The sequence below is a fragment of the Osmerus mordax genome, chromosome 22 (genome assembly GCF_038355195.1).
Source record: "Osmerus mordax isolate fOsmMor3 chromosome 22, fOsmMor3.pri, whole genome shotgun sequence".
NCBI classification, from domain to species: Eukaryota; Metazoa; Chordata; class Actinopteri; order Osmeriformes; family Osmeridae; genus Osmerus; species Osmerus mordax.
In genome coordinates, this window is record NC_090071.1 from 1,867,287 (window position 1) to 1,882,085 (window position 14,799).

General features: G+C 47.5%; 1 protein-coding gene across 1 annotated transcript; it reads left to right on the forward strand.

The window, feature by feature from the left end:
* Window positions 1-7,685: 7,685 nt before the first annotated feature.
* LOC136966096 (BTB/POZ domain-containing protein 9-like) lies at window positions 7,686-13,587 on the forward strand. Its single transcript, XM_067260473.1, is given in 12 exon segments — window positions 7,686-8,241; window positions 8,470-8,612; window positions 8,614-8,666; window positions 8,798-9,161; window positions 9,442-9,712; window positions 10,696-10,921; window positions 11,071-11,190; window positions 11,444-11,553; window positions 11,953-12,142; window positions 12,288-12,395; window positions 12,576-12,654; window positions 13,312-13,587. Coding segments are annotated over 11 exon segments (1,839 nt in total). The 5' UTR covers window positions 7,686-8,241; window positions 8,470-8,480; the 3' UTR covers window positions 13,498-13,587.
* The last annotated feature ends 1,212 nt before the right edge of the window (window positions 13,588-14,799 follow it).

A 14,799-nucleotide genomic window follows, 5' to 3' on the forward strand; every position in this document is an offset into this window, starting at 1 on the left:
CGCTGGCTCGGAGCTCCAGACAGACCCGGGGGCGTCCGAGCCCGGCCGCTACAGGCCCTCACAGAGACCAGACACTTCCTCTCAACGCATCGTTCCCATTCGCTGGTCAGCTAGCTGCATGCTTCATTCAACACTGTCAGAGTCCACATTTGTCGCAACACAAGATATTATGTCATAGAGAGAGGGGCAGAGAGAGATAGATCCATCTCTTCCTCTCTCCTCCTTCCATCTCTTCCTCTCCTCCCTCCATCTCTTCCTCTCCTCCCTCCATCTCTTCCTCTTCTCCTCTCATCTTTCCCTCTCCCTCCATCTCTTCCTCTCCTCCCTCCACCTCTTCCTCTCCTCCTTCCATCTCTTCCTCTCCTCCCTCCATCTCTTCCTCTCCTCCCTCCATCTCTTCCTCTCCTCCCTCCATCTCTTCCTCTCCTCCCTCCATCTTTCCCTCTCCCTCCATCTCCCCCTTCTATCTCTCCCATTAGTTCTGCTTCTCATTCGGAGAGAACAGACTACGGGTACAGAATGAAGGAAGAAGTGCATAGTTATTAGTTCTGTGTGAGGCTGAGAGTGTGTGTGTGTGTGTGGCAGAGTGTGTGTGTGTGGCAGAGAGTGTGTGTGGCAGAGTGTGAGAATGCCTGGGAGTGTTCTTATTTATGTCTCCCTATCCCCGTGTCACTCCTATCTGCATTTCTGGGACTGCATCGGTTGTCTACGCACGTATGTGTGTGTGTGAGAGAGTGTGTGTGTGTGCGTGAGTGTGCTCTCTGTGCCAAGCTATCCCTTGTGTCACCCTGCTTATGTCAGCATCAGATCTCACCCGCTTGCTTCCACTCCTCACCCCCTCACCCCCTCACCTCCTCACCCGCTTGATTTCAGTTCACAAATCCATCAAAAGAAATCCATGTTTAAAATGGAAAGGAAAATTACGGTGCAGTATACAACCTTGCTCAGCCTTGACTGGTCTTATCTTATCTACAGGATAATTATCCTAAGTCGTAAATATACATTATAGTATCACAGCGTCATAAGCTGTTGACTGGGCTGTAAAATATTTTAGTGCCAACCTAGATTTCGAATGTCAAGGCATTCGAGGAAAAAAACGATTTGTATGATGAGTTCAGGGGTTGGCACATGCGCTAGCTAACACACACGAATCACAACAGAACGCAACAATAACTTGAGTAGATCAGGTGAGATAGACGTTTACACTCTGTCTGCCTAGAATGGTCATACTTCACAAATAAAGCCCTTACCATTTTTTCTTCTTGGAAAACTGTGTCTAATCCCACCATTCACAAATTGCTCACTACATCGCTACATGGTGGAGTGTGTGTGTGTGTGTGTTAGCAATGAGTCAGGTGTAGTTTCAGTTAGGGTTGTATATTCCTGAAAACCCTCTCAACTTCCATGTCATTCAGAAACACACACACCACACAACACCACACACACCACACCACACACACACACCACAACACCACACACACACACACACACACACACCACACACCAGACCACACACACACACACCACAACACCACACCAACACACACACACCACATTTTAGGCCTCTTATCCAAACGTCCACATGCAGCACGGCCTTTCAAGTACAGGGAACTGATAAGCGTGTCATCTGTGACCACAGAGGCCCTCCGCTAACCCTCCTGGGCCGACAACCATGACGAGGTTGTGGTGTGACTGACGAGACTCCCTAGGAACCAAAGAGCTGGAAGTCTGACTAGAAAAAGTGCATCCCAACAGCGCAATAGTGCTCGAACTGAAATCTGGGACGAACATGACGATTCAGCATATTGCACCACGCAATTCAAAAGGCTGAAGTGTCAGCGCTAGATCAACGCTAATCATCAATGTAGAACAAGAATCAAGCGCTAATATGCTATATCTCCCCATGCATTGTCACATGTTCAGTCATATCTGTTTGCTGATAAACTCAAAGATGGAAGAAATGCCCCGGCTTCTTTTCCAGGAAATCTATATTGGACTCCTGTGTTTCACTTTTCTCAGAAACTGCCTTGTAATGTTTAATCTAGCCTGCTATCCATAAACCTAAATATACTACCAGGAAACAAGCACAAAGATGTACAAGTTCAGAACAAAGTTATATTGACCTCATAAAACAAGGAAATCACTCACTAAAGAAATCAATTAATTTAGATTTGTAACCCCCCCAAAAAATGTTTACATTTTTTTACATGTAAGTTACACTTACATTTCCAGTTAGCTGAGAGGGCCGTGCCTTGTGTGAAAGTGTTAATTGAAAGCCCACCTTGAGTCAGGCTGTGTATAGATGTGTGTATAGATGTGCGTATACATTTACATTTAGTCATTTAGCAGACGCTCTTATCCAGAGCGACATACAGTAAGTACAGGGACATTCCCCCGAGGCAAGTAGGGTGAAGTGCCTTGCCCAAGGACACAACGTCAATTTGACACAGCCTGGAATCGAACCAGCGACCTTCTGATTACTAGCCCGATTCTCTAACCGCTCAGCCACCTGACTCCCGTATAGATGCTGCAGGTAGAATGGTGTCTATTGAAAGGTGTTGAGCTTCATCCTTAATCCTGGACTGATGTAACTACATAATGAGCTTGGCCTTCTTACAGCAGTGTGGCACACAGCTCATAGTACCTGACACCACAGCACCCAGCCTGGGGGTGGCAGGGGTTTGGGGACGGGGACGGGGGTGGAGGTGGTGGTCCTGGTCAGACCATGAGAAACTCAGGGCCATATCTCTCTACCTGCTAGCGTCGGCCTGCCACTTTACCATTTTCTGGATCAACACTGCTGAAACATCCACCGCTGCAAACTGAGGTTTTTTCACTTGGAGCAAAGCAGCGAACAGACTAGACGGAGCCCTCCATGTTTCTCACACACACACACACACACACACACACACACACACACACACACACGCACATCATGTACTCATTGGTCATCCTTGAGCCAGTGATACTCGCGATGAGGCATGGATATGGAAGGGTTACCTCGCTGCTTCGGGAGGGTCAGCGGTAACCGCGGCGACGGTATTTACAGTACACACATCACATCGCGCATCGAGTCAACACGATGGTCACATGACCTCCGTCTCTGGTAGCAAGATCAGGACAAAGGCCAGTTCCCGCCGTCACACACGTCACCGTGGAGACGGCCTCTCGTTACAACACCAGGAGATGGGATATAGAGCAGTCACACGCTGCGTTGGGATTGGCTGACGACCGCCCGGTTCCTCATCAACACGGACACATCGAGGTCGTCGGCTCGACTCGTGTGTGATCGCGGTCTGTAGCACGCGGATAAGCTGACAGTGAAAGGTTTACCTGAGTGACTTTGCGAGGTCATCGTTGACGAGTCGACAGTCAGGAGGATCCACGGAGTTGGCTGACTACGTCAAAATAAGGAGGTGGAATTTCTCTGTGCGTGTGCAAGCGTGTTCTCTTGATACGGGGACAGGTTTGTGTACTTGTACAGAATATACACGCTTTTAAGAGACAGGCACAGGGGCTGTGGGTATGGATAAGTAGATGGGCCTACTGGGTTTGGCCAAGGTTGTAAATCCACACTCTCTCTCTGGTTGTCATTGGAAACCGGCCCTTCCAACAGGCCCTCCTATTGGTTAACTCATCCACTATAAACCAATCCCCATGATGTTTCACTTCGGTTAATCCAATCAAAGATGTCCTCTTCCACTTTCACCAGTCTGGAAAAGAGAGAGAGAGAGAGAGAGAGAGAGAGAGAGAGAGAGAGAGAGAGAGAGAGAGAGAGAGAGAGAGAGAGAGAGAGAGAGAGAGAGAGAGAGAGAGAGAGAGAGAGAGAGAGGGAGAGGGAGAGGGAGAGGGAGAGGGAGAGGGAGAGGAGAGAGAGAGAGAGAGAGAGAGAGAGAGAGAGAGAGAGAGAGAGAGAGAGAGAGGGAGGGAGGGAGGGAGGGAGGGAGGGAGGGAGGGGAGAGAGAGAGAGAGAGAGAGAGAGAGAGAGAGAGAGGAGAGAGAGAGAGAGAGAGAGAGAGAGAGAGAAAAACAGAGAGAGAACAGGGAGTGAGAAAAATTAGTCTTGAAAACTTAAACGTGAGGTTAGGCTCATCGTTAGGGTGTTTCAACTAGAGTGTAAAGGACAAAACCATCAGGAGGGGAGGGGGAGGAGAGGGGGGAGGTGGATACTGGCCTGAGGAGAGGGGGGAGTGGGTGTGCATGTGAGCGTGTGTGCGTGAGGGCGTCTCCTCAGGACAGCGGAGCAGACAGTAAAGCCTTGGGACAAATCACCAAAAGTCGGTCACAGCACACAATCGCACTCGCGCTTTGTGGTGAAGCTGTGCGTGTCCTATGGGGCACACCCCTGGGGTACGGCGCTACACTACCTCCCTGAGCTGGGGGTCTTGGGGCCTTGATGGTGTGTGTGTGTGTGTGTGTGTGTGTGTGTGTGTGTGTGTGTGTGTGTGTGTGTGTGTGTGTGTGTGTGTGTGTGTGTGTGTGTGTGTGTGTGTGTGTGTGTGTGTGTGTGTAAACCCATTGTCCCCAAACTGTGCATGGGTGAAAGATTGGAGGAGACAAGCCCCGCAGCCGATATCGAGAAACACTCTAGATTACTGACCAAAATATCTACCTTTCTCGTCTCACCATAAATAATCGTTACCAACGTTTAAATATTGTATTACCTCAAACGTACACATTTAGACAGCACACGTTGAAATGCATGTTTTCCTACTGCTTCCGTATCTACACTTGCATTAATAACGGCGCCAATGTAAAATTGAAAGGGTACTGGAACAGCGCGGCAACAGCCGTTTTGCCCCTCCATTCACAAAAATGTTGACGCATAGACAACCATACCACCGCCCATTCACATACACATCACTTTCTATGCCATAGCTCCTTTAAATAGTCGAATTATCGAAATGATCGAAATATATGACACAAAAATGTATGCTGAATACACTTTATTGGGGATAATGGGCTAAACCCTTCCCTGTTCTAAAAATAGCTCGAGAACAAAATCGAGGGCGTATCAGCCAGCTTGAGCATATCAAGCCAGATAAGGTATTAATCTCCCACACACTTCTCGACGATTCTGGCGAATGTAGCTGTATCACTAGATGTATTACACATTTATAGCACAAAAGAAAAGGAAAATATATAATGTAATTTGTAGGTTTCAAGCTCCCGTAACGCTACCAGCTCAACTGGAAACTTCAGCAGACATTGTTTTGATAGGATTGTCCCCCGCGCCCGTGATCAACGCATCAATGCCCAAGATACCTCAGTATTATACGCGCATCTAAACAAGCAAAGATGTTGGATGGCCAAAATATATACTTACCAAAATTATCATAAAGCCAGATTGTGTCCCGACAATGTCGCAGAATCAATGTATTTTTCATTGAGAAGTCTACAGGACGAAAAAATCATTTTCTGACAGATTCCGCCATACTGGATTTTGGTAACAACGTCACGTGTCGCTCCCCTGCATACATCCTAGTATTAAGAGGCGGGGTTTGAAATCAATAAAATTGTCCCAATGTTGCTACTGTGAAGCCGATAATAGTTTAAACACTAGCGTAATCTATAGTAAGCCTACCATTAAATGTATGTCTCTATATATTGCCGACTTGTTCATGTATTTATTTACGCCTAAATTGATACCTAATATGGGGCGTGTCTCATTGTAAACGTCCATTGATTAAAATCATTGGACCGGTTAAAAATACTGTAAGTGCCAACGTGTTTACAAATATAATTGTTTTGAAATTGCCATTGACTATGACCAGATATGCAGTGTAAAGGGGAGCGTCAATTATTAGAGGACTAAAAATCGATCTCTCATAAACGCATACAATATAGCAGTGTTCCACTCCATGTTCTATTTTCAATGAGGTATATCCATACCAACGCACAGATTATTATTAGTATTGTATACCCTTTCACAACATTGGTAGCAGCCGCGAAACAGATGCATTTATCCAATTCAAGCTTATTGCTGCAATATGAAAATATCCTCCCTTGTGTCTTCTGCTGCGTAATGCAATAGCATTTATTTCCATAACTTTATTTGATTTAATATCTCAGCCACCCAAAGACAAAACAATAGGAGTATTCTGACTAAATGAGCAACAAGACCAACGTATAATATTTATATACGTATAGAATATTCTTCAGAGGAGAGATAACTGGAGATTCATGTTCACATGATTGTATGATTAACAGCATAAATTACTTTATCCTCGGTGCGCCAGTAATGACAGCGCTGTCAGCTCGGTGTCAGTTAATAAAAAATAATGAAATATTATGTGCTCTACAGATGTATTTGTTCAGGGTAATTATTCCTTCATAGCTGTTTCGTTTCTATGAGAAAGGTTGATAGGCATACTTAAAACCCTAGCCATGCAGGTTACGGGAAGAAAATAAAATAACTTTTATTTTCATCTTTAGAACAAACTTTCAAATCACTTCCTTACTGCTTTCATCGGTTGAACAGCTGTATATCTTTAAGTGAAGTTATCACATGAAGCAGAAACCATCTTCTACCTTGTTCACACTGACTGGCAAGACAAAGACAAGTCAAAATAAACAAAGGACATTTGGACTCAACCAGATTAGTATTTGCAATAAGTAATTCATCTAAAATGAGAGCTTTACAAATGGTCCTTCACAACTAAAAACGATATTTAAAACTAGTACGTTTCGGCATGGAGACTTTGGAAAGTTTAAGAAGGCTGAATATAAAACAGTCCACAGTGAGGTGTTAAAATGGTAATAAAGAGAGGTCATTAAAGAAAAGGCAGTGAGAAGCTAATACAGAACAGCCAGCTAGTCCATCACAGACTCCCATGCTGTAGAAAGTAATTACCTTTCACAGAAGAACAGTTTCCAGGCCTTATTAATAGTGTGTGTGTGTGTGTGTGTGTGTGTGTGTGTGTGTGTGTGTGTGTGTTATAACAGCTCCCCAGAGTGTTATGATATTTTTTGCCATAGCGTTTAGTAATGAATTGACATCAGTTGTTATGACTGGTACTGGCGTCTGTTATGTCATCCTTATGACAGCTTAATGAAGCCAACCTGGTGTACACGTACACTATGTCTGAGAAACACCACACACAGAGATGAACGTTCGTGTTTTACAGCATCAAATGGGATGAGGCTCTGTGAAACAATGTAATGTTTTTACCTTTGAGAAAACAGGCATAATCAACCAAACTACTTCCGTCACAAACACACAATCTACGCAATTTTTTCCCTCCTAAACCTAACAGGAACACGGAGAATCGCAAAGAACAACATTTGGAAACATTTAGTCGGTGTTAGGCTGTGGTCAGCCTCACATCATGATGTAGTTGTGTTTGTTCCAGGCAGGGTATATGGAGTGTTTGGCAGTCAGCGAGACTTAGTTGGGCCCCATGCCTCGAGCACGTCTCTGCCAGGATCAAAGAAACAGGAGCCGTCAGAAATTGAGCCCAGACCATGCAACAGAGGGCTGTAAAAGCTCACACAGAAACATGCACGTTCAATGGTTATTAACATTAACACACACACACACGCACGTGTGTGTGTGAGAGAAAGAGAGAGAGAGAAAGCGAGAGAGAGATAAACTTATAGTAAGTAAGTACATTTATTTATAAAGAACACTAACACAGTAAGGCTGACCGAGGTGCCGAACAAAAGCACAAAGACACCATAAAATACATAGTAAAACAAAATACAAACAGTCAATAACAGTAAAATAAGTAACATTACAACTGAAGAGGTAGTGGGAAACGCTAGTGTATATAAATGCGTTTTAAGTTTAGATTTAAAAACAGACAATGAAAGGAGCCTGCCTGATAGAAAGGAGAAGTTGATGCCAGCGTCTTGACACACGTTAGCCTGTAGCGCCACCGGATGGTATAATAAGGAATTACGCCAGGTGTTCATCCAATGGTTATTAAGCTGGTAAAGTAAATTATGACAATACGCCTTACAATACGGCGTTGTTATATCTAAGGCACAATTTCAATGACACGTTCCTTGTTTTTGAGAAACGAAAGCTCCGTTAATTTAAATTGTAACATGCACGCCCTCGCCCTCTGTTGGGTAAAAATGAAAGATGACGTAATTTAAATTCCTTCAGTATAAACAACATCCGGTTGATGGTTAGCTAGCTAGCCTCCATAACTAGCCTCGCTGAGATTATTATAATCAGTGCCCCAGGGGTCAGGTTTTATACTTGGTTGGATCATAAGAAAAGCGACGTTGGCTCAAGTAAGACAATTGACTGCATGTAGCTTTACAAGCTAGCAAGGCTGTCTACCTAACGTAGTGCTCACGTGAACTATTAGTCTAAGAGCTAGCGAGCTATCAGTCTAGTTAGCTTCCTGTCAAAATGTAGATAGCTCCAATTCTTCAAGCCATCGATTTACAATACAATTTCGGTTCTAATTAGTGCCAACAGTTTTAAATACATAAATGTCTGTGTTAACGTCTCTCCAGATGTGAGCGCCATGAGTAACAGCCACAGTCTACGACCCCCGACGTCTGTGTCGGAGATAGATCACCTGCACCTTCTGTCTGAACACCTGGGCACTCTGGTGTCTAGCGAGGAGTACAGCGATGTCACCTTCCTGGTGGAGGGTAAAACGCTTCCCGGCCCACCGTGTTATCCTGGCCTCTCGGTGCCAGTACTTCAGGTAAGTTGAGACAAGGAACGTGTTCATGGTTAGCCTATACTCAGTTGATGAGCTGTTTCAGGCGTAGCTAGGCTAGCCGTCTTTCAATCTTGGGCTTTTATAAACAGAAGCCCTCTTTCCTCCCTCCTCAGAGCCATGCTATATAACGGGATGAAGGAGTCCCAGCCTCAAGCGGAGGTACACCTGCAGGACACCCAGGCAGAAGCCTTCTCCATGCTCCTCCAGTACCTGTACACAGGCCGGGCCAGCCTCACCTCAGCCCGGCAGGACGTCCTGCTGGACTTCCTGGGCCTGGCCCACCGCTATGGCCTCCAGCCACTGGAGGACTCCACCTGCGAGTTCCTCCGCACGGCGCTCCACACCCAGAACGTGTGCCTGGTGTACGACGTGGCCAGTCTGTACTGCCTCCAGGGCCTGTCACAGGCCTGCTGCTCCTACATGGACAACCAGGCCCCACAGGTGCTGGCGTCCGACGGCTTCATCTCCCTCTCTAAGGTAGCGCCCCCCTCCTCTGGGGAGAAACATAGGCTTGTTATAGAGATTATAATGTACTTTTTATATATATATATAAAAATATATATATATTAAATGGACTTGAATTGGTCTATCACTCGTAAAGAGGGATGATAAGGCCTCTGGTCATCTTTGTAATCTGTTAGTTCAATTGACTTGCTATAATTGAGTTGTCATTTCTCTCTCTCTCTCTCTCTCTCTCTCTCTCTCTCTCTCTCTCTCTCTCTCTCTCTCTCTCTCTCTCTCTCTCTCTCGTGTGCAGACGGCCCTCCTTGCCGTGGTACAGAGGGATTCCTTTGCCTCCACCGAGAGGGAGATCTTCCAGGCTCTCTGCCGCTGGTGTCGCCACAACGACGACGACCCGGCCGCCACGCAGGAAGTGATGTCGGCGGTGCGTCTGCCGCTGATGAGCCTGGCTGAGATGCTGAACGTGGTGCGCCCCTCCGGCCTGCTGACCCCAGACCACCTGCTGGACGCCATCCAGACCCGCTCCGAGAGCCGGGACATGGACCTCAACTACCGCGGCATGCTCAGTCAGTCTGTCACACACACACACACACTCACTCTTACACACACACACACACACTCACTCTTACACACACACACACACACACACACACACACACACACACACACACACACACACACACACACACACACACACACACACTCACTCTTACACACACACACACACACACACACACTCACTCTTACACACACACACACTCTTACACACACACACACACACACACACACACACACACACACACACACACACACACACACACACACTCACTCTTACACACACACTCACTCTTACACACACACACACACTCACTCTTACACACACACACACACACTCACTCTTACACACACACACACACACTCATTCTTACACACACACACACACACACACTCACTCTTACACACACACACACACTCACTCTTACACACACACACACTCACTCTTACACACACACACACACTCACTCTTACACACACACACACACACACACACACTCACTCTTACACACACACACACTCACTCTTACACACACACACTCACTCTTACACACACACACACACACTCACTCTTACACACACACACACACACACACACACACACACACACACTTACACACACACACACACACTCACTCTTACACACACACACACACACACACTCACTCTTACACACAGTATTTCCTTAGCTATGCTTCACCCCCATCAGTACATTCCCTATGATCTAAGGCAGTGGTCTTCAATCCTCAGGTCCCACCGTCCTGTATGTTCTAGATGTTTCCCTGCTCCGACACACCTGGAACGGGTTGTTATCAGGCTTCTGCTGCTCTTGATATCAACCCCATTCATTTGAATCGTGTGTGTTGGCAGCAGGGAAACATCTAGAACATGCAGGACGGAGGGTCCTTGAGCCCCAGGGTTGAAGACCGCAGGTGTAAGGGAACACATTCACCATGGTTGTAATGCCGCTGTAATCCTGCCCCCCCCGCTGCAGTCCCCGAGGAGAACATCGCCACCATGAAGCACGGCGCCCAGGTAGTGAAGGGGGAACTGAAGTCTGCCCTGCTGGACGGAGACACCCAGAACTACGACCTGGACCACGGCTTCTCCAGGCACCCCATCGAGGAGGAGGGCCACAGCAGGTCGGGCCTCCAGATCAAGCTGGGCCAGCCCTCCATCATCAACCACGTCCGTCTGTTGCTGTGGGACCGCGACAGCCGGTAGGTCGCCAATCACGTTGGCGCGAGCCCATCAACGGCGCATGCTTATTGGCGGGAGGGGTGGAGGGGAGGTGAGAGACAGAGGGACTCTGGATGGTGCGATGCGTTAGACGGGATGTGTGACGCCGTCTCTGTTGGTCCTGAACCAGGTCCTACTCTTACTATGTGGAGGTGTCCATGGATGAGCTGGACTGGGTGCGTGTGGTGGACCACTCCAAGTTCCTGTGTCGTTCCTGGCAGGAGCTCTTCTTTCAGGCACGCGTGTGCAGGTACAGAGCTTGCGCAACATCCGTGAAGGAGTGTGGCCATGGTAACGGGCCGTGCTCCGTCTGTTAGTAGTGTCGGTCGGTGGCTGTACCCAAAACTAAAGACACTTACAGTCTCATGAAAAGGTGCTACGTAGAAAAGTCATCCATTCTTCTGAGATTAGAGATTTGCAGTGGTTCCCACAGAATGTGATTATATATATATTAAAATAGAAAGTTGATTGGATTGTTTGCTCACCCTGTGTGTGTCTCCTAGGTATGTGCGTGTGGTCGGAACCCACAACACGGTCAACAAGGTGTTCCACCTGGTGGCCTTTGAGTGCATGTTCACAGAGAAGCCCTACACGCTGGAGCAAGGCCTGCTGGGTAAAGAGCTTATGAAGCCTCAGGTTAACATACCTAGCAGTGACAGTTGGGTTATTTTTCTCTTCTGACTAGTATCGCTGTTTCTTTTGTCTCTTCTTTTCCTACCTCCTGTTGCACCGCTCTCCATGACCCCCCCCATCCCTCCAATCCCCCACGCCCCCATGCCCCTCCCCCACGCCCCCCCATCCCTCCCTCCCCCACGCCCCTTCGCCCCCCCATCCCCCCCCTCCCTCCCCCACACCCCCCCATCCCTCCCTCCCCCACGCCCCCCCCATCCCCCCCTCCCTCCCCCACGCCCCTTCGCCCCCCCATCCCTCCCTCCCTCCCCCCCCCCACGCCCCCCCATCCCTCCCTCCCCCACGCCCCCCCATCCCTCCACACCCCTCCCTCCCCCATCAGTCCCTAGCCGGAACGTTGCCACCATCGCTTGTGGTGCCACCGTGTTCGAGGGCGTGAGCCGGAGTCGGAACGCCCTTCTTAACGGGGACACGTCCAACTACGACTGGGACTCGGGCTACACCTGCCACCAGCTGGGGTCTGGGGCCATCGTCATCCAGCTGGCCCAGCCCTACATGGTGGGCTCCATCAGGTACGACGCCACGCTCACAGCCTCATCACCCAGGGTTATGGGGGGGGGGGTGGTGGTTAAATGGTGGAAAAGCTGTTTTGTTTTTGTTATTTCATCACAGGCTCTGTTTCTGTCTTGGTGGTGTGTGTGTGTGTCATCTGAACAGTCTGCTACTCTGGGACTGTGACAATCGCAGCTACAGTTACTACATTGAGGTTTCCACCAATCAGCAGCAGTGGACCAAGGTGGTGGACCGAACCAAGCTTGCTTGCAGGTAGGGGTGCACGCCTCGTAAGGCTTCCTGGATTTAGACCTGGGCCAAAATTAATTCCTGGGCTGAACCAAGAAAGCTCTTTTGAATTCTAAATCCAGTAGCTTCAGCTGATCTAAGGTACCGTGTGTGTGTGTGTGTGTGTGTGTGTGTGTGTGTGTGTGTGTGTGTCTACCTGAAAAGATCCTGGCAAACACTGCTGTTTGACAAACAGCCTGCCTCTTTCATCCGCATTGTGGGAACACACAACACAGCCAATGAGGTGAGAAAGAACGCAAAGGCCGTCACAGCAGTCTCATCACATTACTGCTGACCACACTCTAATCAAGATCCCTCTCTGTCTGTCTCTCTCTCTGACACTCTCTCTATGTCTCTCACTCTCTCTGACACTCTCTCTCTGACACTCTCTCTATGTCTCTCACTCTCTCTGACACTCTCTCTCTGACACTCTCTCTCTGACACTCTCTCTCTGACACTCTCTCTATGTCTCTCTCTCTCTCTGACACTCTCTCTCTGACACTCTATGTCTCTCACTCTCTCTGACACTCTCTCTCTGACACTCTCTCTCTGACACTCTCTCTATGTCTCTCTCTCTCTCTGACACTCTCTCTCTGACACTCTCTCTCTGACACTCTCTCTATGTCTCTCTCTCTCTCTGACACTCTCTCTCTGACACTCTCTCTATGTCTCTCTCTCTCTCTGACTCTCTCTCTCTCCTCTCTCTCTGACACTCTCTCTATGTCTCTCTCTCTCTCTCTCTCTCTGACACTCTATGTCTCTCTCTCTCTCTGACACTCTCTCTCTGTCTCTCTCTCTGACACTCTCTCTGACACTCTCTATGTCTCTCTCTCTCTCTCTCTCTCTCTCTCTCTCTCTCTCTCTCTCTCTCTCTCTCTCTGTGTCTCTCTCTCATCTCCAGGTGTTCCATTGTGTCCATGTTGAATGTCCTGCACAGCTGTATTCAGAGGTCAAAGAAGGAAGTCCAGGATCTGACCTGCCTGGCTCAGACTCCAAGTCCCAGCATGCCCTGCCCGTCACGCAGCCTGCTCGCCCTTCCTCCTCCTCCTCCTCCTCGCTCTCCCCGTCACAGGGAGGAGGGGTTTGAGTTCATGTGCACTTCCATGCTCACGGTGGGAAGTGAAGGACGAGGATCAGAGCCTCTCATGACCTGTATCACACCCCCCCCCCCTGTACTCCCCCCCCCCCCCCCTGTACTCCCCCCCCCCCCCAAGTACTCCATATGCTGCTCCAAATAATATAAATAAATCTCTATATTTATAATAAACAACGTTGTCATTGATTAAGGTGCTGGATGTAGGATGTAATGTTGAATAAATGAATGAATGAATGAATGAATGAAGGAGGAGGATGGCGAGGTGACAGTGTCTGGGTGATGTCTTGTAGCTGTACCCCAAGCAGTTGGTCTTACTGGGTGTTAACCAGGCTAAGATGAATAAATACTGTGGGGGTTTATGTGTTCGATCTATATTACCCGCCCGACTTGATACCGTGCCACACGCTCTATCTCACTTAGCAATGTTTACTTTACATAAAAACATTAAGACATCTCCTACAGCTGCTTGCATGAATATTATTATAACCCAGATGGTGAGTACTATCAGTTCCAGTTTTAACAAGCCAATAATTCATAATAATGGAATAAAACATAGTGGTGCATCTGGTACTAAACTGCTGTGACACAAGATTTCCAAAAAGTCCACAAATACTAAAGTAGCTATTATAACTACAGTTAAAATGTAACTAAACCTTTGATGTAATATACTTCAATAGATATTCCTACTTATTCCTATTTACCCGTTGTCTGTGTTTAGCAGGGTTTTGGAGACAGGGAATTATTTGAGAGTCAAATGCCTTTACAGACAATCCATTTCCTAAGCTTCTTGAAATGAAAGCTTAAATTTTTTTCAGAGTTTATTTTGTTATTTCGAATCCCTCTCATTCGTCTTTGCAGGAGCTGCTTCTTGGCTTTGATTTATGAGAGGAAGAACCGACAAGCCAAGATGAGGATCACTTTAAAGTTCCTTTCTCCAAGCGGAAATAATAACCAGACACGTCAATCAGGCACCGTGGGATGAGTGACACCATAATGCCACTTTCATTAAAGACAGAGAACACACAAACAGCCACCATCACTGAGCCTCAATTACTGTCAGTCTCCAACTGTGTAATCAAGAAGCCTGTCTTTGTGGGTGGGTGTGTGTGGGGGGGGGGGGGGCATGAGTAGGGAGTGATAATGTGAGAAACAGATTAAAGCGTTCCTTCACTAACAGAAAATGCTCCTAAACCTCCTCAACATGTCTCAGGATGTGAGGCCACCTGGCGTCCACCTTCCATTCGAAAGGAACAATTTACAAATATGTTTTCCTTCCCTTGTGTTAATAGGGTG